The 27,291-nt window shown below is 46.2% G+C and overlaps 1 protein-coding gene across 1 annotated transcript in view; it reads right to left on the minus strand.

The window, feature by feature from the left end:
• LOC124307444 (protein TANC2) overlaps positions 1-15,487 on the minus strand; it is a 67,665-nt gene extending 52,178 nt beyond the window's left edge. The window contains exon 1 of the mRNA XM_046769084.1: positions 15,363-15,487. Coding sequence (XP_046625040.1) covers positions 15,363-15,453 — 91 coding nt within the window. The 5' untranslated portion in view covers positions 15,454-15,487. The remainder of the gene's footprint in view (positions 1-15,362) is intronic.
• Between the last annotated feature and the right edge of the window lie 11,804 nt (positions 15,488-27,291).

The following is a 27,291-nucleotide window of genomic DNA, read 5'->3' on the forward strand; positions in this document are numbered from 1 at the left end:
GTCGGCCAACCTGACTGCTATATGGGCTCCGTACACACACCTATAACCGGAACTCTAATAAGCTACGCACTTAGGCTGCAGCTACCGGAGTGGATATCCATTATTGCGCTGCATGGCCGCTCCTCGGGCTCTTTCCCCCTCCCGGGTCAACTATCACCGCAAAGTTAATAAAAAGAGTTGAAGAGAAAAGAAGGAAGAAGAAAGAAAGAAGCAAGTGTCTGTTTCCAAGGGAAAAGGCATAGAGCAGGCCTGCTGCACGTCCTGCTGTTCTGCGGTCTGATCCTCTGTCGTCGAGTAGCCGAGACGCGCACTTGTATTCTAGCTGCACGAAGGGGCATCGAAAGGATAAAAAGGATCGGAACGAGGGAAAACAGATGGGCAAAAACCGGCGGGAGTTATAGTGATTAAAATTTCGCAGGTTTCGAGAGAGGACGAGCATCGGATAAATTTCAAAGCGATCATCGGTCTCGTGTGTCGTGGGAACGCTTCACGGTCTCGAATTCCAAAAATTTCTCAACGCGAAATCGGTCCGAGGGTGCTAAAAAACCTCCACTCTGCCCCCGTGAAATGCGATACGGATTCTTGCGTTTTTGTTTGTTTTTTTTTTCTTTTCAAGAAACTGAATACCGAGCGGTAAATAGTCCAGAATTTATTCGAAACTTGTTTGGCTCCAGCATCCATAACGAAAGTGTGTATATCGGATATGTTTTTGCCTTAGAAATTTCGGTAAAAATTATTTAAATTGTTGGATCAAGTTCGGAGGAAAAAAATAAATCACATGTAATTACTCCATTATTTCCAATTCTAATCAGGGAATATTAAAATATACACGAGAGAAAAATTTTTGGTAGAAATGTTTGTATTTATAATATATTCATACACCGTTTCGAATCAACGCGCACGTTTAATGGATTAGGTACGTCTAAAAGCTCCCAACTGCGAATCGCGCCCGATCGCATCAGAATTTTATCTTCAATCCTGCATCCGTGTCCGTATGATATAAGAGCGCGCGATTCCCTCCACACGTAGGCTTACAGGCATGTCATAGTACGTGGCCGAAAGATATAGCAGCGGCAACTCATTAACCACAGGGGTTTTGATTTAGAGTCCATTAGCAGCGTGGCACGCCGATTAGTTACAATCTTAGCTAGCCAGCACGTACCTATACAGAGATTAGCAAGGTCTAATGCGACACCGTGAAGACAAATAAAAAAAAAAAAGAGGAATAATGAAAAAAAATTCACCGACGTAAGTGCCCATAAATTCACACGCACAGCTCTTATTGCGACTCAATTTATTGAAAGGGCATTTACGGGCAAAATCTCGTTTTTCGGTTTTTTACTTTTTTGGACAGTTTCATCCCTCTGAAAAATTTCTGGGGGTCGAAAACCTTTAATTCGTACGAGTCTGCGTACTGCAACTCTGAAAACTTAAACTTCAAATAATGTATTGTTCCTCACTTCACAATGTATTTTCTTTCAAAATGAAGCTATTGAAAAAATCCTATGACAATTTTATGCGCATTTGCAAGTAGATTATGTAAGAAAAATCCGTATGCCATGCTACAAATATCAAGCGAAAAACCTAGCCCGCGACGAATTTTCACCTTTTTACACTTTTAAAATTGCATTTTGTGCATCACCCTGATACATTTAAATGTGGATCTAATTAGGCAAATTAACTGTGAAAGATGTACAAAATGCATAGCTAAAACCTCGAAAATTGTAAACATTTTCCTGCATGAACAAAAAAAATCTAACTGAAATTCTTGTATATTCCCCCTTAATCACCACTGTAATTTCCACGACAATAAAGTGAAGAGATACGATCTTCAAAACTCAACAACCATGCAACTTCCCACATCTTCGCTTCTTTCGAATTCATTTACCCTGAAAGGGCACAGGTGCAGGGTCGTCACACCGGCAGACCAGGCCCCTCGTGCTGTCCCGGTTGGTGAGCACCAAGCGAAACGTAACTTACTTCTAGCCTGCTGCTGCTGCAGTTGTTAACCACCAGCGAAAGCTCACTTGTGAATACGGGGGGAGGAGGTTACACCTGGATCTCGAACGTCGGCACTTCGACCCCGTAATTGGCTGCTGACTTCCTCTCCAGAAATGGGTCCAATTTTTTTACAGCAATTACACGATTACACGACAATTGCAGACTCAGCCAATAAAAGTCCAGATTTTCACGGCAGTTTTTCCGATCCTCAATGTTTTTTCCTGATTAAACTTTTTTGCTCTTTCAATGAAAACTAGGCGAGGTGCGAAGCTTTGATTTAAGCCACCATCGATTCGAACGCGCACGCTGCAAACACTTGGCTACTCGCGGAGCGCTCGTTCGTCGTTGATCTATGATGATTGGTACATGAGAACCTTCCTATATCGAGTTCCGATACATTACGACACGTCGCGTCGTGCTCAGTGCAAACTTTGCCTTAATTATTACGATATATTATTGCTTATTATTACGACGCCGCGTGATCTAGACCTTAGCCATGCCGCGAGGAGTTATTATTCAGGCTGTGCGCATTAGACAGGTGAATAGTAAAGAAAAAGAAACCAAGGCATACCACCTGTACACCTATAACGCTTATACACTGCATACTCGCTATCAAAAAGTCACACCTAACCTTAAAACTCGTTCCTCGTAGACGTATTAAATAATATCAACGTACGGTCGATAAGTGATTTACAGCCGACTATATTACAAGCAAATATCCGTTCTGTTCACCGACTTGTAACGATTACCGCATTTTTGAAAACGAAATCACGTTTACCTGAGGAAAAAACGTCTGCCAATGAGTGTTGGATAGTTCCAAATTACGCCTAATGCTACATTCAAATTTAAAAGAAATTGATTCGTAAGAAACGCGCGCAAGGGTGCAGACGCGGAAGTCTTCGAGGACGGCTAAGCATTCGTTTGCAGAGGAAGCGGAACGTTATCTCGGCATGTACGGAGACCCTCGGCTTATCAGCGGGGTCGTCCGGGTGTAATCAGAAAACGTGACACCTTCCGTCGTCGGTGTCGAGCTCGTGTGCAGAGGAGAGATAGCGGCGACGGCAGCGGCGAGGAGATTGCGAGCCGAGGTTGGAATCGGGCCTTAGGCCCGGGGCCCCGACCCCCGGGGTTCCGGGCGGTGAAAATCGGGGATTCGAGTCACGTCCCATCGGGTTATCGCAGTCGGTGCTATACGAACCTACGTATTTTTAAACGATGGAACCAATCGCGTCGAGGCTCACCTCGAACGCCGAGATCTGCGTCACGTTCGCCGCTCGCAGCCTCGGACCCGCCGATTTTTATCTACCGTATCTCGATCTGCGAGACTTGATCTCCGTGCACAGCTGGCAGCCGACATCATGGGAAATGCTGACGAGGAACGGGACGAGCTTGCAGGTTACTGAACGTAGTTATCATATCTGCGGCACATGGTACCTAACCAGGGGAAACTTTCCCGCAACTTTGCAGAGCATAAGTCGAGCGATTTATTGTTTCAACCTCCGCGTGCACAATGCTACGCCGTTATACGTATACCTACGCGGTTTTTTCTTATACTTGTGTGTTTTTTTATCATTTTCCTACGTAAACTCTTGGGACTTTTCTAGCCACAACATCCGTGGCGAACCGATACGCCACCGCATGGGCTTTACGCACGCGTTAATCAATAATCCGTATCGCTTTTCAGGCATTGTTCACTTTCTCAAGTCGGTGGAAGAATTGAATTTTTCGAAACTTCCACTCCGGGACATTCCGATGATTGTTAAAACCAAACGAGATGGAATAAAATTTTTTAGAATTCATTCGGAACCGTGATGTGACTTTAGTAGAGCGATATTAGGTGCCGTATAAGAAAGTCAGTCGGAGTTGCGTAAAAGCAGTTTAAACCACTCTGGGATGATCTTCGAGATACGCAATCAATTTCTCACGTAACAACAAGAACAAAGAAATTAAACAAAAATAAAAACAATATTATTTCGTGTAATCATCGCACGCACACGTGTCAAGGACCGCACCTCGGGCTCGAAATACATGTATAATACCCGAAGTCACGGCCGAGAGACTCTTCCCTTGTACTCTACGTCAAAGTTTTTTACCGCATCACGGAGGTGAACAGCATCCGAGGCGCCATTATAATAATTAGTCAGCTAGCCTGACGGTCCAGACGCTGCGGTATTCCGAATCAGTCCATCGGCTAATATCCTCGCTGAGGGCACAATGCCTCCGTGTCCATGGGGGACTTTCTCTCCCCCTTAGTTACGCCTTGCTGGCTCGGCCGAGAAACGCGATGAAAAATTTCCCCGTCACGTGAAGATTATACCCGTGCAGTAGGTATGCGTGTAACAGTACAGGAGGAAGGAGAGAGAGGGTGAAATGAAAAGAAGTAGGAGAATATAAAAGCGAAGCGATCGACGGCGTAAAATTATCGAACATCGAGCTTTGTTACGCGGGGTGAGCTCGACGGTGGTTGTTGTGCGACTGGAATCACGAACCTGGTAAACACGGCTCATTTAAATCGCGTATACAGGCAGCGGCTCGTTAATATCCTGGCAAAAAGCTGGCAGCGCAAACGCTTCCACTAACTCATTAGACGCGTCGTTGTATATCAACCAGCAATAGCACTTTGCCGGTGGTTCTCTAAACGAGATCGATCGGCACATACCGCGAGAGAACGGAACCAGTTTCGCCAATTACTGCGGATTAACCGGGGGCGCGCAAAACACAGGCCACCCCGATTAGCCACTTCGTCGGCATTACGCTGGGCAGACACCCACAGACCCGCGAGAAATACTTCGATCAAGAAACGGACTTGGAAAGGAGTCGTCGCCTGTGAATCACGCTCGTTGCTCGAACCCTGCCGAATGTTTACCCTCCTATCAAATTACCCGCGACTCACCGTCGGCCTCCAGGGTATGCCTTTTAGTCCGCCGACCGAAACCAGGGTTAGACGTCCTACGCTTCAACGTTTACCTGGCTTCGTGCGCGGGGACCTGCTCCGCTCCGGAATTCACCTGCGGGAGCAGCAGAGCGGAATTTTTTAAGTTACCATTCATCTTATTTTATAAGGGACCAGCGTGTCTCCGCTTTGCTCAAACGTGTCCACGATTATTCACAGCTCTTGTTCGCTCTGAACGATGAAACATTTTTCCAACGATATTTTCCACTCGCACGAGTGGATGATTCGCCTGCGCTGTAGTAACGTCGAATCGCGAGGCCTACTTTGATAAGATTTATTCTCGGCACGGTGGTAAACCAGTTGGACTTTCGAGGAGCCAAGCATGGCAACGTCGCGAATGACTTGTCTAGGCGCGATATTGTATGGCAAAATTTTTTAAATCTAAACGTCGAAAAACGCCGTCAGCCCTTGTTAACCAACTTTCTTCGTCACCGACAATATCTTATTTTCGGTGGACGTATACAGCGGAACGAAGTCCAAGGGTAATCAAGACACGATTTGAGGATTAAGATCGTCAGAAACGTCTCATCAAGCATTTCACGTGGAAAATTGTTCAAGTCGTTATTGATCCACTTAGTATCAGTTTGGCACGACGTGTTCATCAGGTAGTAAAAACGTCAACTCTATCGGACCCTTTTCCTCGAAAAATTTTAATTAAAATTTACCAGGTATACGCATAACAACACAACCCAGACGCAGTCAAGTTCTGAATATTCTCACCCAGAAAATTTGTGTAATCAATCACTTGGCACGGTCTCGTTTTGGGCCGCGTAGGATATACATCGTTATCTAATTATCCTTTTTAATTTACCAGAATCCTTCGGGGCCGACACGAGTCCCGGTGTAAACCTAATCGTAAAAGAGTGATAGGAAAAGACCCGCTTGTTACGTAACCCCAAACCCCGGTCCCACAACAAGAGCACTCAGCTTTTGTCTGCTCGAAGATCGAACTAACAACTAACAAGTCTTTTATCGACCCTCTCAGCCTCTTAACGGGGTGTCCGCAACCCTCCCTAAGGCAAGGAATACCTGTTTTCGAAAGTGTTTTCAGGGTTCTAAATTGGAAGGTGTGGGAGATCGGATTCGTGGCTGTTAAATGAACTTCCTAAGGTAAACCGCAACAAATAAAACTAGGAACATCGGTTTCCATTTCAAAATAATTACGGAGGTAATTTTTTTAGGTAATTCTCAAATCATTTTTCTCTCCTCTTTCAAAGGTTCTCTGAAATGGATTGAAGTATTGATGTCGACAATGTTGAAACAAGGTTATTTCCGACCTGACCGATAAATTAACCTCGTGATTGAAAGAGCTGCGAACTTTGACGAACAAGTTTTAAGTTGCCGACGTATTTCTGCCTCGAAATTCGCTCCGTAGTCCGGATTGGCATTCAGGCAGTTGGGAACTGTTTTGAAAAGTTGAACGAAAATCGTAACGGTTAGATCTTGAATCCTGAATGCGAAGGATCCAGAGCCGAGAATCGTCGACGCTCTTCTTCGGCAGTCTTGGCGGCTGACTGACGCGATACTCCGGGAGTGAACCGGTCATTATAGTAAGAGACTGACCACCCAACGGCCAGGTAAGAAACGGAAAGAAAAAATAAAAACTACACAAAACCGAAATATCTCGTCGCTCTCTTAACTTTAACGCTCGCCGAAGAAACGGGACTCACACTTTCTCTGCAAGGTAAAGATTTTTCGAGATTGCGAGTTACAGGGATGAAACAAATTTCAGTGAACAGCGCGCACGACATCCGAGAAGAATCAAACGCTTCAAAAGCATTTCATCACTTTAAAAATGCAAGATAAAAAAAAAAACAAAAAAGCAAAAAATGTCCGATAAAATCGAGCGTCACTCTCGGGTCGCTGGCTTCTTCTACTTCAACCACATTCGACTGGTACCTGATAATTGCGCAAATAATCGTCAAGAATTGAGCTCCGACATTGACTGCAACGAGATTATTTTACGACGAAACCCGAAGCGCTGAAGAGTTGTGCACAGGGCTAAGTTTCCTCCACCCTAACAATAAGGAAGGTGGGCTGCCGTTAAACAAAATGAACTTTTTACGCGTGCAATGATCCGCTGAGGAAGGATCCGAAGAAGACGAGGTCCTGGTTGCGTTTCGTGGTTTCTGTTACAAAGGCGGCGGCCAGCATCGTTCTCGCATACCTTCCGGGGGTTCCCCGGTCTCTCCTCTCTCGTCGTTTCTATGCATTTGTGTGCAAGTGTGTATACTGGAGCTTTGTCCTCAAAGCGATTGGAATGTCTTCACCGAAAGAAGAAGATGGCGCACAGGAGGCTGCTACGCCGATCAAAGTTACCTGTTCCTCAGGGTTACCCTCCCCCCCCTCTCTCTCTCTCCCTTTCTACTTCCATTCCCGTTTCTCTCTCGGTTTTCGAATACCGAGGGATGTGAGATTTGTATCTCCACGGGTTCGAAGGGAGGCTCGTCGTACGCATTGTACTTGTACCGCATCTTTCAAAAGACCCCCTGCCTTCGCTACGACCATTCAAACATCTACAAGGTTACGAATACAGGCATGCACTAGACTGTGTCGGGCGGCGGGCATGTTCACATATTATCCGAGGGCCGACTGTTTATACATGCGCATTTAAATTACGTGAATACGCAGGTGGATCGAGGGTGTGACCTATCACCCGCTACAGCCTTTAGTTCCACTAACCGAGGAGGGTGTAACCGCGCCTCCTCCGCATCGGTTGTCTTTACCTTTCGTATTTAGTCGGCAATTGGCTTGTTAGCCCCCGCGCCGACCGACGCCACCGGTTTATTTGTCCTAACTTCCCGCGACGCTGCGATGCAGGGATACTCCTCTCCATGGGAAAAAAATCCTCCGTCAGAGACGCCGAACTCGAAACAGGAAATGTAGACCAATTAATTGAGGAACGGACGCTCAACGAGGGACTCGTGATTTTTATTTTTACATTATTGCTGCTCGGATTCGGTTGGAAAAATAAAACGAAGAAGGAGAAGACGGAGTCGAAAAAAAAAGAGCTCAGATATTCTATATCCTTGTAATCTATATAATTCTCACAAAATTTTTCATTACTCTAGAATTCTTCTTCGCTGGCATTTAAATTTGTGTAACCACTTATATTCCTAATTTATTCTTCATCAACAGCTAATCATCACCGTAATAGATACGTGGGATTCAGTCACGCCAAGTCCCGTTTCCCCAGGTGAACAGCCAACTCGTATAAATTCGTACGAACCGATCAAGCCGTGAATACCGAAAGCACCGATCCTCGGCCAACAACCTAGTCTACACTTAGCATACCAGCAATTTCATAAGTATGCCTAAATATAGATCGAAATTATCGTTCATCTTGCAGCGTAGAGTCGTGCATAGAAGAGGAAACCGCGATGCGGTGTTCGATAAACGGTTCACCCTTTTTTTACTCAAATCAACCACTATTTTTAAATTCTCTAACGGACATACAGCTGCTGTTTTTCTGCGTTTGTACACATACGTATACGACGCGACGCCATGCGCGCAAGCTGTTTTTTCTCTGGGGATGTACAGGAGGAAAGGAGGGTAATGTTAGATGTGGGTATATCATTAGCGCGAGCGCCAACACCGTAAGACCGGTTCGGAACGCCCGGTATAAACCTTTTTTGTCGTACAATTTTTTTCTGCTACGTGTACTTTTTTCCTTTTCTTTTATCTTTTTTCTTTTTACACATTGTTTTCCGCCGTTTCAGTTTCCTTTATAAAATTAACACGGGTCCGCTAAGAGTGGCGTCATGTTTCTGATCCGACCCAGAATTATACGATGCCCCCTTATAGGCGATCATCGCACCTTGTATCGTAATCTACTCAGAGCCCGACCAACCAGATCCCCTTGTGAAAAATAAAGGACTCGAGGTACGTTGAAATTGAATTTCAAACTGTGGATGGCGTGCACGATTTTTCGGAAAACAATTTCAACTTCAATTATACCCTACTTAATACCACGATACAAAGTATGAGAATGGCTGTTGGAGCAATATGGCGTCGTAACGGGTAATCAGCTGATCGTTTCAGCTAAATTACACGAATATAAAGTTACGAAAAACCTCGTGCAACCCGTTAAAACTTTATTCTGGTATATTGAGTCAGCGCAGAGTGAAATATGCGATAAAGAAGTACGTTTATAATTAGTATTGCATCATTTCTGCGGCCGTGAGACGAAACGGCGTCTCCCGAATATCTTCGGAACCTGACACCGTAGGTACCGCGTAACGATCGAGTGAAAAATATGTAGGAGAAAAGTGGCGACCGACTAGTTTTTCTTCGACAATTAATTTCCAGCTTCGTTTTATTTTCATTTCTCTACACATACAGCTGTACACACGGCGTTGTCATTATCTCATCTTCTTCTTCTTCTTCTTCCTCGTCTTCTTTTTTCCCATCCCAGATTTATTTTTACACACCACAACGCGCCGATATAGCTATCCATCTCGCGGCGTATATACCGCTACATTACACATCACGATCTTTCGTACTTCGCTCTTGACTCGGAGCCGCCTATATCCGAAGCCAATTATTATCTCTCGATTGATCTAAGCGCGAAGGCGATAATGACGCTATATATGTATACTAGGTATAAGTACAAGAGGTACAGCCTATCTCTTAACTGGCGTATCGTTGGCTCGTCTCCTCTCGTCTCGTCTTGTCGACTGCTCTTCGGCCCGATCAGCGCGGCAGTTTTATCTCTCCAAGAAGTCTGCGCTGCATTGAGCTGTTGATGTACGAAACTATCGGACCGCGGCCCGGAGTTCGATTGGAACTTTTCTGTATTGCCGTGTTACGAAGTAGCGAGAGAAAGAGAGAAACTCTGGGAGAATAGACGACGTGGAATAAATCAAATGGCGGAGGTACAGCCAGTTTGTTACGAGATTGAAATCGAATATAGAGGGGAAAAAAGAAAAATAAAAAGAAATCGCCCGGTTTGTATCGGTGTGCCCGCACCAATTTATGTAGCCTGCCTCGCTATTATGATAGTATAAGATAAAGTGATTTAACGATTGTAATGAAACGAAACGAAACCGTCAGACGGCGCCACGGTACCAGATACAATACTTATCCGATGATTTTCTATACCAAAAGAATTATTTATCCGTTTTACCTTCGATGAGTAACGGGTGATCGGTATCAATCAATAACGGAAACTTGTGCTCATTATTATCAAACTCCGTCCGCGGCACGTACAACGAAATACAATTATAAATCCATAACCGGGTCATACGTCATTTTCTTGTCGATTTTTGTATCGGGTATACGTACGCATGTACACACTGGTAATATCCTGCTCTTGGCATAGACAAAAAACCTGCCCGCGGTATCTGAATTAACACGCTCCTCCGCTTTATTATATACGATATAGCTATATCGCCGTCGTAAATTCTATGGGGAAAAGAAATTTAACAAAGAGATCTGTACGTACCTGAATGGCGCACAAATTCGTTTGGCGTTTGCGTGTATGCATCATCATCCGCGCAACCTTCCAGGCACAATTATAGTCCGAGTAAGGTTCATATTATTAGATATTATATATTGGACAGACGTCAGCCGCGACTCTATGACGAAATTCGTGATTGATAGTTACGAAATCTGTATCACTGACTAACAGGGTCACTGGACGTGGTCGCGTCCGACGCACGCGCAAACTCGAGGCAAATTTTTCATCTATCCCAAAAAATCGCCCATTATCCACAATGTACAAACGGTATCATCAGCGTCAATTCTATAAAAAGAAATCGATCATCTTTTAACCCTTTCAGTAATGCAATTCAGTTTTTTCGACATCAAAGTGCAATTATACATTTTTTATAAATTTTCCGACGCTGTATGCGAGTCTGGTCAAAAAATTTCAAGATTTTACATGGGATATACAAGAAATGAGATAAAAAAAGAAAGGGCGCCACTATAATAGCTTCTGCGACTGAAAGGATCAATGGTTACGCTTCTACTGCGAGTGAGCATCGCGCTCTAGTGGAAAGGAAGCGTGGAACGAATAGGCGAACGAAACTTCTCTGGTTACAATATTTCGCGTGTATAAGCGAAGATCGCCCATCGTCATTGTCGCGTGAATAAATTCAGTTACCTACAAGTGCAAAATACGCAGTAGTACGATAATCCGAGTTACACGCCTAGTTACGGACATATACAAAGCCGCTGCAGCGTAATACCAGCAGGACAGGTAGACTGAATGTAGCCACGTTCGGTACGTCGAAGAGAGTTGGTATTTGCATGCCGCACAAGTGAGAAATGTTCACCTCGTTACGAAGGGCTAACCGGTATCAAGCAGTATTCGTCTTTACGGCAAGGCCCTGGGGGTGATAAAATTGATATTTCTCCTCGGCAAATCGGCATTAATCCAACGTCAACTAAACCGAACACTTAACAACGCCGAATGATTGCTCCCTCTGACCGCGGACGTACGTAGACGTATAAATATCGCGTATACCGACTTCCTGTCTGGACAATTACCGCCGTTCCCGCGTTACAGGATGGAGCGTAATTACCCGTGAGATAATTTTCGTTCTCGAGTTAAAATGCATGTAGCACCTATACACAATGCCGTATAACCACTCGGTACGCACAGCTTACCGGTGTTAATAATTCGTGGGTACCTGCCATTTCGCTCGGGTTCAACTTTCTTCCCGGGTTGGAATTACCCACGGACATACCCTACTCGTGAAAAAATCTCTTTACCGCCTGACACTCGTCGATGATCCGGAGCAGAACGCTGCGGCGGAATCGTAAGGATGATACGCTGCAGGGCCATGCGCCAAACAATTTGAACCGGAGTGTATGAAATTGTGAAAGCACGTAGTTCATCCGGCCTCTAGCAGGACGAGGATAGCCGTTGATGGGGCCACTCACCTTGCCCATGCCGCCACATCGCCTTCCTCCTCTTCCTCAGAGACCATCCGAGCAACCATCGTCGAGCGCCACCGTTCCTTTTTCTTACAGGTTACTTATTCAGCGGCGTACCTACACCTCTCCGTAAATTTTTTCCCTTTTTTGTCTTCGCTGCTGCTAGGCAGCTTTGCACCTATACTAGATGTTCCCGACCGCGCGGCGATATACGCGAGTCGTCGACTCGCCGCTTATCAAGTCCGTCAGCTCCGACTCTGGCTTCCGATGGTGAGAGCTTTGTTCGTTCGGGGGAAAGGCACGCCGGGTTATGGGCTTGTGATAATGTGATACCGAGACGCGAAGATCGGCATGTTCGCCGGCTTCTCTCTCCTTCCCCATTTTCCCTTTTTGCACGCGCTCACGAGACGCACGCGGTGCATGATGAATAACGACACATGGCGCCTGGCACTTTCATATCCTCCGCGCTCCCCGTTATGCAGTATCTTCCTTCGGGCAGGGTATATAATAATACAGACACGAGTTGCACCTGTAACGATTACCGTACGGACGGTCATGAATTCCGAGCTGCTGATAATTTCGTACCGCAAAATTTGAAGTAGCAATAGCTATAAATATACTTGAGAGTGAGGTCTCCGTACAAGCAAACACGATTCCGCCTCAAGGTTCTCTAATTACGAGGACTATTAATACACGTACATTTCCAACTTATCACCGCGGCAGGAGGTCTGTTTCTCGGAATATAACGATTGCCTTTAATCACGATATAACCAGAATATCTGGTAGGTAAAATACCCGAGTGGGTATACAGGACTCAATCCGGGTATTTTTATTGATCATTCCTCCAAATGAGAACGACGTCGACGCGAAGAGCATCAGGCGAGCCGGCAATTAGCCACCGCGAGTCTCTCCTTCCCTGAAAGAGCTCCGCGGAATCGTTAATATCAACGCGAATCGAGTCGACGTCCGCGCAAGGAACGACTCCTTCGGATAGGGCCAAGTAAAATGGCAGCGAGGAGCAGTTTAAATTGCGCGTGAAATGAAGCCGGTGACGTGTCGGTGGTGTCGAAGCTCCCAGCGTGACTTGGCGCACAAAGTAAAGCGCCGAGGGGGGCGGCCGGCAGGTAACAATAAGATGGAACCGAGTGCACGGCGCCGAGCTGCAGCGAGAATTGTGAGGACGGCCATTGTACGTCTATCGTATTTACCTCGTGATTCTGTGGATTTAATTACATCAACTGAAACGCGCCGCTACGGCAGTGCCCCGGAGAAACGAAAGGTAAAACGGGTCCCAGGCCCCGGTTCGTAGTCCGGGCGCCGCGTAGTCGGCTTGGTGGGGGACAAGAAGGGCAAGAAGACGCTGGTCACCAGGACTCGTCTTCGCTTTCTTGCTGCGCTTATACGCTCCTCGGAAATTAAAACAATCTCAACTCGAAATCGACGTTTTTTGACGTGGGAATTTTTTTTTTGTCACAGAAAACGAAAGTCTGGAGCAATTTGAGTGCGAGGACTTTGATTAATGAAAAAATGGCGGCATGGCGCGTATGGCATTTTGTTAATAAATTTAATAAAAAAATCCTGAAACGTTCTTGAAACTATGAACGATAAAGCCCTCAAACTCAAATTGCTCCAAGTGTTTACATTTTCAAAAGTTCAAAAGATGCATTAAATAAAACGAAGATATCTTGTTGTATTTTCTCAGTAATTAATCCTACGATCTTGTAGCTTTGGGTTTTCAATTCCTGTGAAGTCGATGAACTCAAAAAATTTGGCTACAAATTAATTCAGAAACACTATACAGAATATTAGACTCCAAATATCGCAAAAAAAACCTGAGATTGTCCCTTTTGATTTTTATCTCAATCTTTACCGAATTTGAATAAACCTGAAATTAAATTTTTACGACAGTTTATTTAGTTATTATTCGATTCCGGTAACCAATGTATCTCGTGAAATTTAAGTACGTTACATAATTTTATTTAATGAAATCTTTCGCAATCCGAGAGTAATCGTTTGCCTGAAATTGGTTTTTGCAGCGAACCGGTGTGTCCTGCCGAAAAAATGTTATACCAATCGCGTCTACAAATCGACTTTGTCGAAAACGTTGAACGGTTTCTCCGGCTGTGACGCGTATGTAACGAAAGTAGGTATACCGACGTAATTGTTGACTAAAAACCCAGAGTAATGTAGGACATATACGATAAAATGCTCTCTCACGAAATTCAACAATTTTCGATGAAATACGAGGACGTTAACGACGCCAGTTACGATATTCGTTTCAAATTTACAACTCTCTCGAACCACGCTCGTTAAAATCCGTACAGGTTTATACACTGCATGTATACATAACACAATACGCGGTAGGAAAGAATGGTGTTGGGCGGCAAACGATCGCGTTCAAAAGTATAATAACCCCGTTCTGTATATCGCAGAAAACAATTATTAATTGCTTTCGAGGACGCTTGACATTAACGCTTTTTATTATACCTCAGACCCATACTCCGTTAAGTTTCATCAATTAACGAGTACCTGTCGCCGCTCCGAACCCGCGGCCTGCAGGACCAAAGCAACCCGTACGAAGTATAACATTGAGACGAAAATTACTCCTTTCCTCGCTTCCGGTTCGTCCTGTTATCAGGCTCGGAATCAAACTTGACCCAAATATCATTCACGGTGCTTTCTAAGAGCAAGTGCCTCGCTATTTCAAAAACAATTCAAGTCCATGTGTCTACTTATCGTTAGCCTCCAGAGATGCTTATCGCTTCCGGAAAAGGGATCGCGACCGAACGAGCTCGCGCACACGTGTAACTAACGGCGACTGAAAATACCCGGAGACTCGAGTTGAAGCACGTTTTCCATTCGGCAAACATTGACCAAAGCTGAAGACAATCTGGAAATTTACTCCTGCAATATGGCAAGTACCAGGCGTACTTTTCGATCACTAAGTATACCGGTGAACGCAAAAACGCCTTCGGGCAGCGCATGACTCATCCTGTGGTCTCTTCTGCTCCCCCCGATCCGCTGAGGCCTCGAGAGAATCGGCCAGGACCGTGCGAAGGAAGCGTTACTCGGGGGTGTTACGAAATTCTCGGAACAAGAAATCAATACTCAATCCCCGGCAGTGTGTCAAAATCGAGTTCTAATGGCGCTCGAGCCAAGAGGCTACCAACCTGTTTCCCAATCTTGTTCTCACCTCGAAAAGTCCGACCGGTGTAACCGCTGGCACACCCTGTACATCGCTGACGACGTCGCTAACGTGTCTCGGATTACCTGCTCAGTGCGCTAGATGTCGAGGGGACAGTGAGGCGAAGGCATTGCCGTGAGTAAAGCACTTACGAAGCGGATCGCGTCCGTTGCTTCGCCTCTGTGCAAAGTAGGGTGAACCTACCGCGGTTCATATTATTGTGCATTAAAGCTTCGGGGCTGGACATGCGGCGTCAACCGCCTACCGAGTTCCACTTGAGGATCGCCGCGGCATCCAGACCTTAACCTCGAGTCGGGAGATAAAGAGACACGTGAAAGAACTCACCATTGTTGTAGACCTCGGCGTTGACCAGCGTGTCCTCGTCGTCTGTGTCCGGACCGATGGAGACGGGCGTGTAAACGATGGAGTCTCTCATCCTCGTTACCTTCCAGCACGGCGGCGCGAGGCACGATTACCCCGAAACTGGATAAATGTACGCGCTGAAACAGAAATGAGTAAAAACCGATGAGCTTCGTACCGAAAGAGCGCGGAATCGTAACAAGAAGAGATTTATCGCCCTTGCGGAATTCGAGCGAATCACGAGTCTCGATTTTTACTGCCTTTATAGATCGTCCTCTAGGGTGAGCTTAATCTTGATTTAACGATCTACAGATGAGCTCTTGATTGATCGATCGCTTCGACGAGCAAGTGCTAAAAACTATTTGGTCAATGCCGCTTGGAAAGACAACTGCGGTCAACTTACATGCCAATTTATTTTTCTTTTCCAGATTCCAGGTACAGGGAGAGATGTACGAATTTACTTTATGACCGCGAACCCGTGGCGATATTCAGAAATTAATATCCCTCGTAGAATGCCCGTGTACACCGATACGTGTTTGCGTGACTAATTGCGAAATCGTAAAACGTCCGTTAAGCCAGAAAATTGTTTCAGCAGAACCAGCCAGAACTCGTGCAAACACGCTGCAGATATTGGTACAGGCGATCGTTACTCTCGTTCGATGATCAGAATTAACGAGTTTGTAGTTACCAATTTCGAGTGCGTCGTTTTGACGTCCTCGGTAAAGGGCACAAAATCTTCTTACTTTTCATTTCTACCCGGCCAACTCTGTTCGATAAACAATGTTGAGCTTCGCGTTCCGTCACCCCGAAGAGAAGGTCCGATCACTCGGCTCGAGTGAAGATACAAATAAAGTGAATACAACCGTTGAACCGCTAGCCGCACCAGCCACTAGCTACTCCACTAGCCGGTCGGGTGACTCAGAGAGCCAAATATAGCAATCACATTGCTTTCAGGAGCTGTTTTTGCCCGTATTTCTCCCCTTCCTTCTTTCGCCCCTGATCGTTCGCCGTGTCCTCGAGGTCCAGCGGGTCCTTTGGACCCGGTAACAACGTCCCTGTACCCGTCGAACGCGCCTACCTTCCTTCCTTCGCACCAGTCGAAGACCAGCCAAACTGGGCCATTCACCGGCGGCGCGCAAGACTCCGGATCTCAAGCTGTCTCGCAACGAAAAAAAAAAGACCGACTTCGTACAGCGGTCTTTAAAATAATCAGGTGGAATCACTGTCTCGGAAACGGTACCGTTGTCCAACGGAAAGAAAGAACGCAATATGCACCAGGGGTCGGTCCGTCTCTCGTCCCCGTCAACTTGATGACTCGCCACGTCCCTCCATATAATTCCTACCCTTCCTCCTAGGTTTACCATGGAACGTGGCTCCTGTTCTTCTTACCCTGACCCTGACCTCAGTGCATAGTGCAAACGGTTTACGACGTGCTGGTATTAAGAATTGAGGAATCAAGGCATGTCGGGTGCCCGCGGTACAGTTCCGTTCGCGGTACTCCGGCCGAGGCTAGGCGTCATAAAAGTGAGTCGGCAAAGCCTGGGGTTCCGTTAACCAGGTGGTGAAAGCTCGATCCGCGGAGAAGGTGCCAGGTCCTCTAGTCCGTGGAGCACGCCGCGCGCCGACTGCAGTGTGGGAAGAACCGACGTGGCCACACCGAGAGCGATGAGTCCATTGTCCCCGACGACGGTGCTCAGAAATAGCCGGTCCCGTCCTCCCGTCCGCGAAGCGGAAGTCTAGTGGTTCCAGAAGAACGCCTCACTCACCACCGGGAAACCCTTATGCTTCGGCAGTCCTTGCGAACGGAACGTAACGTGTGTGATTCGAAAGTATCCGTAACGAAAATACGATGATAATGAGAAAGAGACTCGTCGGTCTGCGTCGGGAAGCCGCAGCGACGATACAACGTCTTATGAGCTTACTTTTCTCTGCTTCTCTGCATCTTACTCCGAATGGAATTTCCGGGTGTCAAGAACGTAGTCGTAGAAATTTGTCGAAAGATTTCAATCCCACGTGACGGAACGGTACGTTGGGTTCGGTAGCAATTGGCGATGGACCCCTGCCGAGTGAGACCGGGTCTTAATTCGTCTGAACTGTCACGGTCGGACAGTGGAGCGCTCATAACTCTGCACCCTGGTCTAGTCTAAACACATTTAACATTGGCTCAAGTTTCCACTGATGTGAGATGCATGGGAACGTGACGGTCTCGACAGAGACGTACGTACGCGGCGACGGTGAGTTCAATTAAAGCCTCTCGCTCCGTGTTCTCAAGCGTCAAGATCGCGGCCGTCCGGTGGATTAGATCGGATCCTGATAACCGTGCAGTTATGCATTGTTGTCGACAGTTAATGCCGACGTATTTAACGGCGGAGGGAATTAATGAATAAGAGAGTTGCAGCAGCTACAACCGTGAGGCACTGCAGGAAGCTGCGAGAAATCAGAGACGGCCATAAAGTCCGTATGATTCACGCGACGAACGAACGAACGAACGAACGCTTCCGGCCTCGCTACTGGACGAGGAGGAAGTGACGTCGGTGCAATGCCGTTACCGCCGAGATATGTAACTGGTTTTTCGTTCCTGCCTTGTTTGTTTATTATTGGCACATTCGACGCCCGGTCCATAACCACGTCGGCGAGAGCTTTGCTCCGAGTTTGAAAACCGAAAGAGTAAGAAATGAGAGGAACAGGATGTGGGCAATAATAGAGACAGGTATTTTCAATTAATTGCAAAGCGAACATGGTAAATCGCTCGACGCATAATCGGTTTGAAAATTATTCCTAGACGGATAATAGGCGGTCACGTCTGAGCGGATATACATATTCTCCGATATCGCGTGCAAGATTTAATATCCACTGCACCTGCGCAGAGCACGGCATGTCTAGCCCTTGAGCCAAGGGCGTTACAGTTTCTCTGAAGAATTGGATTGCATCGGAAAGACGCACAATGGAAAGACGTAGATTCAAGGCGAGAGGACCAATGGATTTCGATCTTATATTTTGGAGATAATCTTGGTGTCTGACTGATCGGGAACGAAACATCGAAACGCCATTATTCGTATGATCCTGCTGGATGCTGCAAGGCATATTCCTTCGGGACTATTTGATTTTCGAATGCAGCTCACGACCCTCACGCCACGATCCACGTGGTAAGCGTTTGAAGGGGGTTTGATTAAACGGTCGGGCAGTAAACGCCACAAGGAAACACTGTTCAATCAAAATGGAAAGAAAGTTACGAGGCGCCGCTTTGTGCTTAAAGCTTTACCGCGCGTGAGTTCACGGGGGGTATAAATGCCTACGGTCATAGCACCCTTGGCGATCATCCAGCAAGCCGGCGTCCCGTTTTTCCGTCTTTCTCTTTCCCGCTTTCCTACCAAAGTTATATTTCCATACCTCTCCCTCTTCCGCGAACATCAATGTCGCTGCCGCCTTCAGGCACCGAGTCTCTTCGACTCCGGTTTCATTTCGCATCGGCCAAAAGGCTGCGGCTTCCTGGAGGACCAGTTGTTACGTACCACGAAATGCGTCGTTAAAGGTACGCAACGTAATCCTCGGATTCTCCGTTTGCTCAATCGCGAGCTAACGTATTGATTTAAAAATTCATTTATTCGAATCATGATTAATTATTGCCAGAGTCCACGGTGTGCGGAAATTCGTCCTTGAATGTAGGGATAAAATACCGATGCTTTCAGAGTCTTGTTTACAGTTGCTACAGAGAAATTACAACAGGTAGCTCCGTATAGTTTCACGTGATATAAAAAGTTATTTACGAGCTTTTGCAAATGCGCGCGATAACGCGCGGCAGCCGCAATCATCACTGCAGACCGAACCGAAATACCGAGGGCTTTCAAAGTTGTTTGCCCACCGCGAAATCACTTATTGGAATACGTAAAACGAGTTTGGCAGGAGCGGGATCGGTTTTACACCTTCGCTCGTGTAATACCCAGCATAACAAATCATCGCTCGATAGTCCCGCTACGCTCCCATGAACATCGAGCTGCATACCATGCAGGCGCTGCAGGACTTCCGTGCCTCAAATCGAACCCGCAAACGTCTCTTTTTGTCGTTTCATTCGATCTGGATGTAATTAAAAGGACTTATGTACGGTAGGAAGGACAATGGATTAAATTCATCGATGGTTTCGTTCCACGTTTTTCGCCGGAAAAGTTGAAAAAGAGAAGGAGAGGCACACTTTCACCGACGACGACGGTATGTTTCAGTATTTTCAGACACGCGCGGATATAAAGCAGCGCAGCACTAAAACCGAGTCTGTATAAACCGATAAATCACAAAGTGCGACCTGTAGAATTTATTTTCAAGTGCCAGGAGTGTATGGGTATAAAGAAAGCGAAGAGAATGGTGCACGGAGGCGATCCGGCGACATTAATCTTTCCAGGAAATCGAACCTCGAGGGTCTTGATAGTATCGACGACGGAACCTCGCGGGGTTATCGGGATGTGTAAATGGGACCGAGTGATTCTCTATTCTGGTTTAATCGTCGTCTAGACGAGCGAGACGTTAACTGCGGCCCGATCCGGGAGCGGAACGAGACTGGTTGTGTCCACAATCGGGTGAAATCAAATCCGTCCGCGTGCACGAAAGCGTTGCAGAGCCTCGACTAGGTTCCCCGACTTATGGTTCTCCGCACCCACGTGTCTCCGAATGCATTGATAAGTTTGTACAAGCGCGAGGGTGGCCCGGGCTAAATTTAGCGACACCGCTATCCGCGTCTCTCTCGCACTTTTTTCCCCTCCAGCTCTCTCGCTTCCCCGGCGCAGTTGTCACCGTGGTCGAAAAAGGTTTGGCGCCGTCGTCGTTCGAGAGCCGCCTACCGTCCCGCAAAGATTATACCGAAGGTGCGTTGCCCCGGTTGCAACACGATCCGCCGCCCCCGGGGACGGCGGGAAATCTTCACCTGGCGCAAACGAAGAGGAGGAAATCTCGGTGGGCGAAACGACGCCGGTAACGAAGTTCCTCGAACTTGAGACCGCGGTCTAGACGCCCGGTCTAATTGACGATCGTTCGCGAAAGGCGAAAGGCTGGCTATATTCGTTCCCGGTTCGACGGCGTGCCGCGTTCGGCCGAATAAGTTTGGGTAAAAATACACGGACTAGACGAAGAGACGGACCCTGGACTCACTCCGGGGTGCAGAAGGAATTTCGGTGCGCGCCTAAGCTTCCTGCCGCGACGCGACGCGATCCGACTCGCGGTCAATTCGGCCAAAGCTGCGATCGGAGCCCCGGGAACGTCCGCAGGATACCGACGAGCCAGACTCTCGAGAGTCTAAAGCACGCGAGAGATTCCCGCATCGGTGGTTGCGGCCTACTTATACCGTACACGACGATAATTACCCGAGAGAAAATGAGAGCCGATAGTAAGTTGGTGTGCGTATGTACGGAGGAGTGTGTTAGGTTGCGGGCTATTTTTGTGTGTATACGCTACTGCATTCTTTAAATCTGTGACTTTTCTTTTTCGACCTTTTATTTTATACCGAGAACCTTTATATTCCCCTTTATATAACCCCGGCGATCCTACCGAGCCGACCAATTATAGAACGTTGGTAAGAAACGGATTCCACGTGGAATTTACAACGATTTAAAGAATGGGATAAAAGTATCGCGAGTAGGGCTTGTTTCGATGTATCGATGAAACACCGCCTGCGGGGAGAGAAGTTGTAACAACGATACCGACTGCAGACCGTAGAGGTAATATTGGCAAAAATTAACGTTCAATCTCGTTTTCTAAGTCTCTGATAAGTATAATTATATACTCGGAAAACGGAGGGCCGAAGAAAGAATCGAAGGAACGTTGAGGATGACAGGTTCCGGTTTTCATAAAGATACAATCATGTACATCGCTACGGATACACGTCGTGCCGGATTCGGAGAAAAATTGAAAAAAGGCTCAACGACACGACGGAAAATCGCGAATGCAAAAGAATGATCCGTCGGACAATCACCTCACACTCGTCACCGCGCATACCTAACGATGAAATTGAAACAATTAAACTTAGCGCAAAGTAACGTGAGAGCAACAAACGGGCCCCCCATGAAAACAGGATACATTCGCGTGATGAATGTTTCACGCTGTGAAAGTTTTCATCCAACAAACATCCTTTTTAACTATTCAGTGAAAAAAAAAAAAAACATGTTTTTCAAATATCCGTTCGACCGTACAATTGAATATTCCATCCTCGCGAGCACCGCATTCAGACCAATTTTAATAAATAATACTGAAATAATATCGATACTTATACTATACGATTACCGATTACAGATTCGAAATTTATCAGCTATTAGTGCACGCTAGGCTGTATAAGAAAAAAAAACATCAATTATATCTTTTTTCAAAATTCAAGTTGAAAATATTGTTGGAAATGACGAAAAAAATATGCTGTCCAAGTTTCAGCTCTTCATATTCTATAATATTTAAAGGTGCCTCGTCGCTATTTTTTATTTCCCGTGTAAATGACACGGGAAATAAATTTTGTTTTTTTTCACACTTTGCAACTTTATAACTCGCTAACGTATCGGTGTACCGATAAGACCAGAATGTATTTTCGTATCTAATCTACTCTTTAAAAAGTTATTTAAAGTCCTTAAATACCTTTTGACCTTAGATAACAGACCTTTTGTGCAGACCGTTCGATTCCTTAAAAAAACTACGTTCTGATCTTATCAGTACACTAATGCGTTTACGAGTTCCAAAACTTCAAAGTTTCAAGAAAACAAAATTTCCCGCGTCATTTAAACGGGAAATAGGAAATTGCGATGGTGCACCTCTAAATATAAATATTAAAGAGCTGAAACTTGGAAGGCATATTTTTGTCATCGTTCGGAAAAATATTTTCGACCCGAATTTGGAAGAAAAAAGTGTATAAAATGGTCGATTTTCTATATCCGCAGTCCAGCGCGCAGTGTTGCATATATAGGTCTATGAATGAAACGGTGAGACTGCCGGCTGTTTACCGTTCGGCTTGGAAGCCGAGTCGCCCCCCGCGGGTTTCGTGCGCCATGTTCCCCGGCGCCGCCCCGTAACGCGTTCCACTTCCTGGGGAAGGAGCCGAGTCATCGAGCAGCAGCGGCTCGGGCACCGTAAGTCAGACCTCAGAGCAACGATTGACAGCTGCGGGCTGGTGGCGCGCGTCAAGGGGCCCGCGTAGCGCAGAGTAGGTACCTAGACCAAAAGTACACAAGAGCCACCCCAGCACCGACCGAGTTGAACGAACTCGAGCCGCGGGGGTTTCCATCCATTCGGTTGGGTGACTGTCCCTCGGTTCCACAACATCGGGCGAAGGCGAAAAGGAGGCTGCGCTAGGGGAAAGGAAAGCGAAGATGGGGCGGCGGTATGCGGCTTGGGTGACGACTGGGTGCCGGTTGGGAGCTCGCAGGAGTCGAAGAGGGCGAGTGTTGGGTGCTGCGGCGGTTCCAAAAATAGCCGGGTCGCTATGCTCGCGGCATGGCAGACAGATAAAGACTCGGAGAAGGACGCCCGCGGGTTATACCCTCGACGCTGAGCCGGTGCGACGAGGAGATGTAGAGGAGAGACCCGCGCCGCTAGGCCCGGATGGATAGGAAGCTGGAGAAAGCTGGAGGAAGCTCTATTTCCGGTCCAAAGCCCCGCCGAGTACAGAGCGTTGCGATGTGAGGCCGAAAAATTTTAGAATCTATAGATCAATTTTCGTCCGGGTATGGAATCTGTAGACGTGGGGGGACGCCGTGAGGCTGAAGTTGGCAACGTTGGCGTAACGAAACATCAGGGAAAAAATTGTTTCAATTTCAGACATTCCTGAAGGTACGAAGTAACGATTTTTCTTAAACATTTAGCATCGTTAGAGTAACGTTACTAACTACATCGTCATCGGATGCCTAGGATCATCTCGCTATTATTACTCCAAGGAAAGCATCCGCGTTGTTACTTAGAAAAAATTGTAACTACAGACTTTTCGCAGAATAACTCTGACAGTCATTCACCCAGTACGTTAATGAGAAACACGCGAGGTTTCACTGATGAAAATATCGAATACTAAGTATATCGAGACGGCAAATTTTGTTACGTCTTCGGCTTGTAATTGCAGTTCTTCTCACCCAAATCATCGTTGATGATACGATTATAAACACTTTTTCAAAAGGAAGGCCGCAGGGCGGCTGGGGGGGGATAAACGTTGGAATAACGAAAGAAGCTCACACGTGACACGAGGAGTGGAGGGAAGATAATATCTTCAGCGTGTGCCGCTACACGCATATGTACGATGCAGATATTTTTCTTTCAACCCCATAATTCAACGCGTCGAGGAAATCTACTCCCTATAGCTGGTCTACGGCGAGACGCGTGCCCGCCACTCAGTAATTTTTTCCCTCGTGCCCTCAGTCAACGGGTTGGCGCGATTTACGAACCCAACCCCCTGAGGTCAGCCCCCCAGGTCTAACGATAACTCGACTATAGCTCCGAGGGGTTTAAACTTAGCTCGCGTATCGCGAGGCGCGCGTCATTCGAGGTTTCGGGGTAGGTTTTAAGACCCCTGAAGGAACGCTTTGTTTCCACCGTAATGGCCGTTCTGTCACCACTTCCCTCTTAGTTTAGCCCCGGGGTCGAGGGTCGCGACCCTCCCTCGCATGGCAGCCAAGAAAAAATTGCGTTATTAGATGGGCGCTATGTAAATGTAGGTGTCCGCGCGACGTATAGAACACTAGAGTAACCGCCTGTCGGAAGGATGATTATAACAGCCGCCCAATCTCCCTATACGAATATCCGCTTCGTTTTCGACACAAATATACTCCGCTAGAATGATCCTTGTACGATTTGAATACACGTATAATTATAATTATAATTCATATATCATTAGAAATTTTTCCACCACGAGAGATTCTCCGTCGGTGACGTTGGTGATGCAGGAAGTGAAAAGAAGTACAAAAGTGGCAGTTGAGAAGAAAGCGGTTCACCGAGAAGGATGGAGGTGGGGAGGAGGAGGAGGAGGACGAGGGAGACGAAGAAGTACGAGTTCTTAAAACACTTCTTCAAGAATTGTATCTCTCTCTGTCCGCCCTTCCGTCGTACAGCGTTACGCGCGGCGTCTGTAATTTTAGAACCGGTATCCATGGCACATAGGTGCGTTATATCTACCTACAGGAGGAGCGAGTATGCATACCTACGCGAAGCAGAGTCGACAACGCGGCGATTATATCCGCGGAGCGATTAGTGGGCCAAGTGCATCGGGACCCCCATTATTGTACCCATACGAATATCGCGGGGTCATCGCTGCAGATTTGCGCGAAGTGATTGACGATCGACGTAAAATGATGATTACGGAGCTCGGTACGCAGGTTTCCGTGCGTGGAAACAAATTTATGCCGTCTTCCGACTTCCGTAGAGCCACAGAAGAGACCTGCCGGATATCCGTTCTCTACTCTCTTTACTTCCTCCCTGCATTAGCCCCGCGCGTTACGTTCTTCGGGCTAATTACGTCCTCCGCGGTTATCCTGCGGTGGGTCCGAAATGAGAACAAGGCATAAAATACAAAGCGTCTCTACCAGCGAGTACCAGGGTCGCAAGTAAACCCCTTTCACCCAAGTTTACTATGTATTAAACTTTCGATTTCGATTTCCGAATCGACGAACAAACCATGTCCGTTTGCAGAATAAAATAAAAACATTTATCACAAATTTCGTATACATCTGAACGATTGTCTCAAAATCCCGTGCGTTTAGAGTGTGTAGAAGAGGGCGGGGAAGTTGGAATAAAAATAAAGAGAAGGAAAAATTGCGAAGCGAAAGCAAAGGCAAAGTAATCAGGACACTGCAATCGTAATAAGTTTCTCATCCTGATCCGTCGAGCTTTGGCATCACTTTTTGACTGAACCGCGTCGTCCGAGGAAATAATTGATCACTGAACGGATATTGTGACTCGTAACTTTCGAGTACTAAGAGTCGCCACGGTCAGCCGGGGCTGAGAACCTGTCGAGAAGTAGTACGACCGGTAGATTATAGTTGCGAGGTATAATGTTAAATGGCAAACTTTCCATAATCTGTAAATCGCCGTAGATATATCAGCGAGCGATCGGCAACCGGTCTACGAGTCGTCAAATGAGATGGAAATTCATCGTTGCCTTATAACGATCGGAATTCACTGATGAATTCGAGTGCGCAAAAATTCCCTAAGCGTATAACAGTCGAACTGCGGTATAAATTATTTTAAATTATAAAAAAAACGTTCGAAATTACACCGAGAAAGTAACATATTTTCTATAGCACGCATGCCGCACTTTTGGATCTTATTTCGATCCGACCGAGATGAGAAATAAGAATTATGGGGGCTAAGAAGACGGTTTTGTAAGCCGGAGAAATTTAAGAGATTCACACGCGCGACACCTGCGACAGAAAATATAGGAGTCGAGCAGTTATAAAAAGTAAAAGTATACGTGTTATATGTGGGTATAATATGAGGAAGAAATACAAGAGGAATAAAAGGAGAGTTTAGTGCACTCACCTCGAAATAGCCTCGAAATAGTCGTGTATCCTCCTCTCTTGTCTCGCGTTCTTCGCACGTCCGTCCGTCAGTCCGTTCGTTCGTTGTCCGTAGTCGTCTAGTATCCTTCTTTCTTTACTCTATTTATCTGTTGATCTATTTTCCCGAGCGTCGACTTTGCATAACACTTCACGTATTGCACACTTCACACTAATTATCTAAAATTTGTTAACCGAATGACGGACTTTTATGGAGCTGCACGCTGAGTGCCCTTGCCGTTCTACGAATGTACGGTGTTGCGTATATACTATATAAAACACATAGAATATATTAGGAACGATAGAAAGAGGAAGATGGATAATAAATAAATAAATAAATCAGTATATACCGACACTGATTGAAAAACAATGCGTATAGTAAGTAGAATGATTACGAGCTTAAAGTTTAATACCTAATGTATATTGTACGGCCATGAACTGCGGCACAAATAATTATGACGGATCAAGTTGAATAAATAAATAAAACTATACGCGTATAAGATATGCCTATAAGTATGCGTGACGAAATTTGTAGAAAAATTCAATTTTATCTTATCGTGAAATATATCTGTCGGGTTTTTTTACGATTGAGGATAAATTTCACTTCAGTCGTTTGATTCGTATCCGATCCGTAATTATATATAATTTAATTCATAATTTTGGCGTCGACGAAGGAAATCTTTTAATTCTTCTTCCGAATCGCGTCGAGTGTTCTTCTCTCCTCAACGTCAAGAACTCGAGCCCGCGGTGTTAAGCGTAAGCGTGATCTTGGGTGTCAGCGATGCGGACGGCGTCCCTTGATCTTCAAAACTCGGAGCTCCTCGCCGTCGCGACGCCGTAAGCTACGCATCCACCGGAGCACTGCGACGAACCCGACTGACTGACGTCGACTGCAAGCTTCGCCGGTGCCCGTTTCTGCGCTTGCCCCCAAAAATCTCGTCACTCGATCCCAAAAACACGGCCCGCAGAGGAACGCGGCACCGTCGTCGGGACGTCGGGACGCCCGGCGTCGCGTCTACCAGTCGAGCGTAAATTTTCCCTTTTCGACATTATTCGACTGACGGAATGAGCCGCTTCACCGTCGTTAGAAACACGAATACGCACCTTCTCACCATCTCAAAGATGCTACTGCTGCTGATTCAGCCTCCCTGCGTCTTCGATTCCGGCTAATGATAGCGGCGACGAATCTCAGTTCGTGTAATATCTTTATTCTAAATGTTTTTTTCGAGATTGTTAATGATGACAGAATTTAGGAAAATGCTCCCCTAATCATAAAAGTAATATGACGAAATCAGTGTATGCACCCAGGAAACGTTGAATTCTGTACCTCAATGCTTAATTATTGAACACTGACTCGACAAATGCACAAAGCAAATTTAATGGATTAAGCTTCATTTACCAACGATCCTCATTGC

The sequence above is a fragment of the Neodiprion virginianus genome, chromosome 6, assembly GCF_021901495.1.
Source record: "Neodiprion virginianus isolate iyNeoVirg1 chromosome 6, iyNeoVirg1.1, whole genome shotgun sequence".
Classification (NCBI taxonomy): domain Eukaryota; kingdom Metazoa; phylum Arthropoda; class Insecta; order Hymenoptera; family Diprionidae; genus Neodiprion; species Neodiprion virginianus.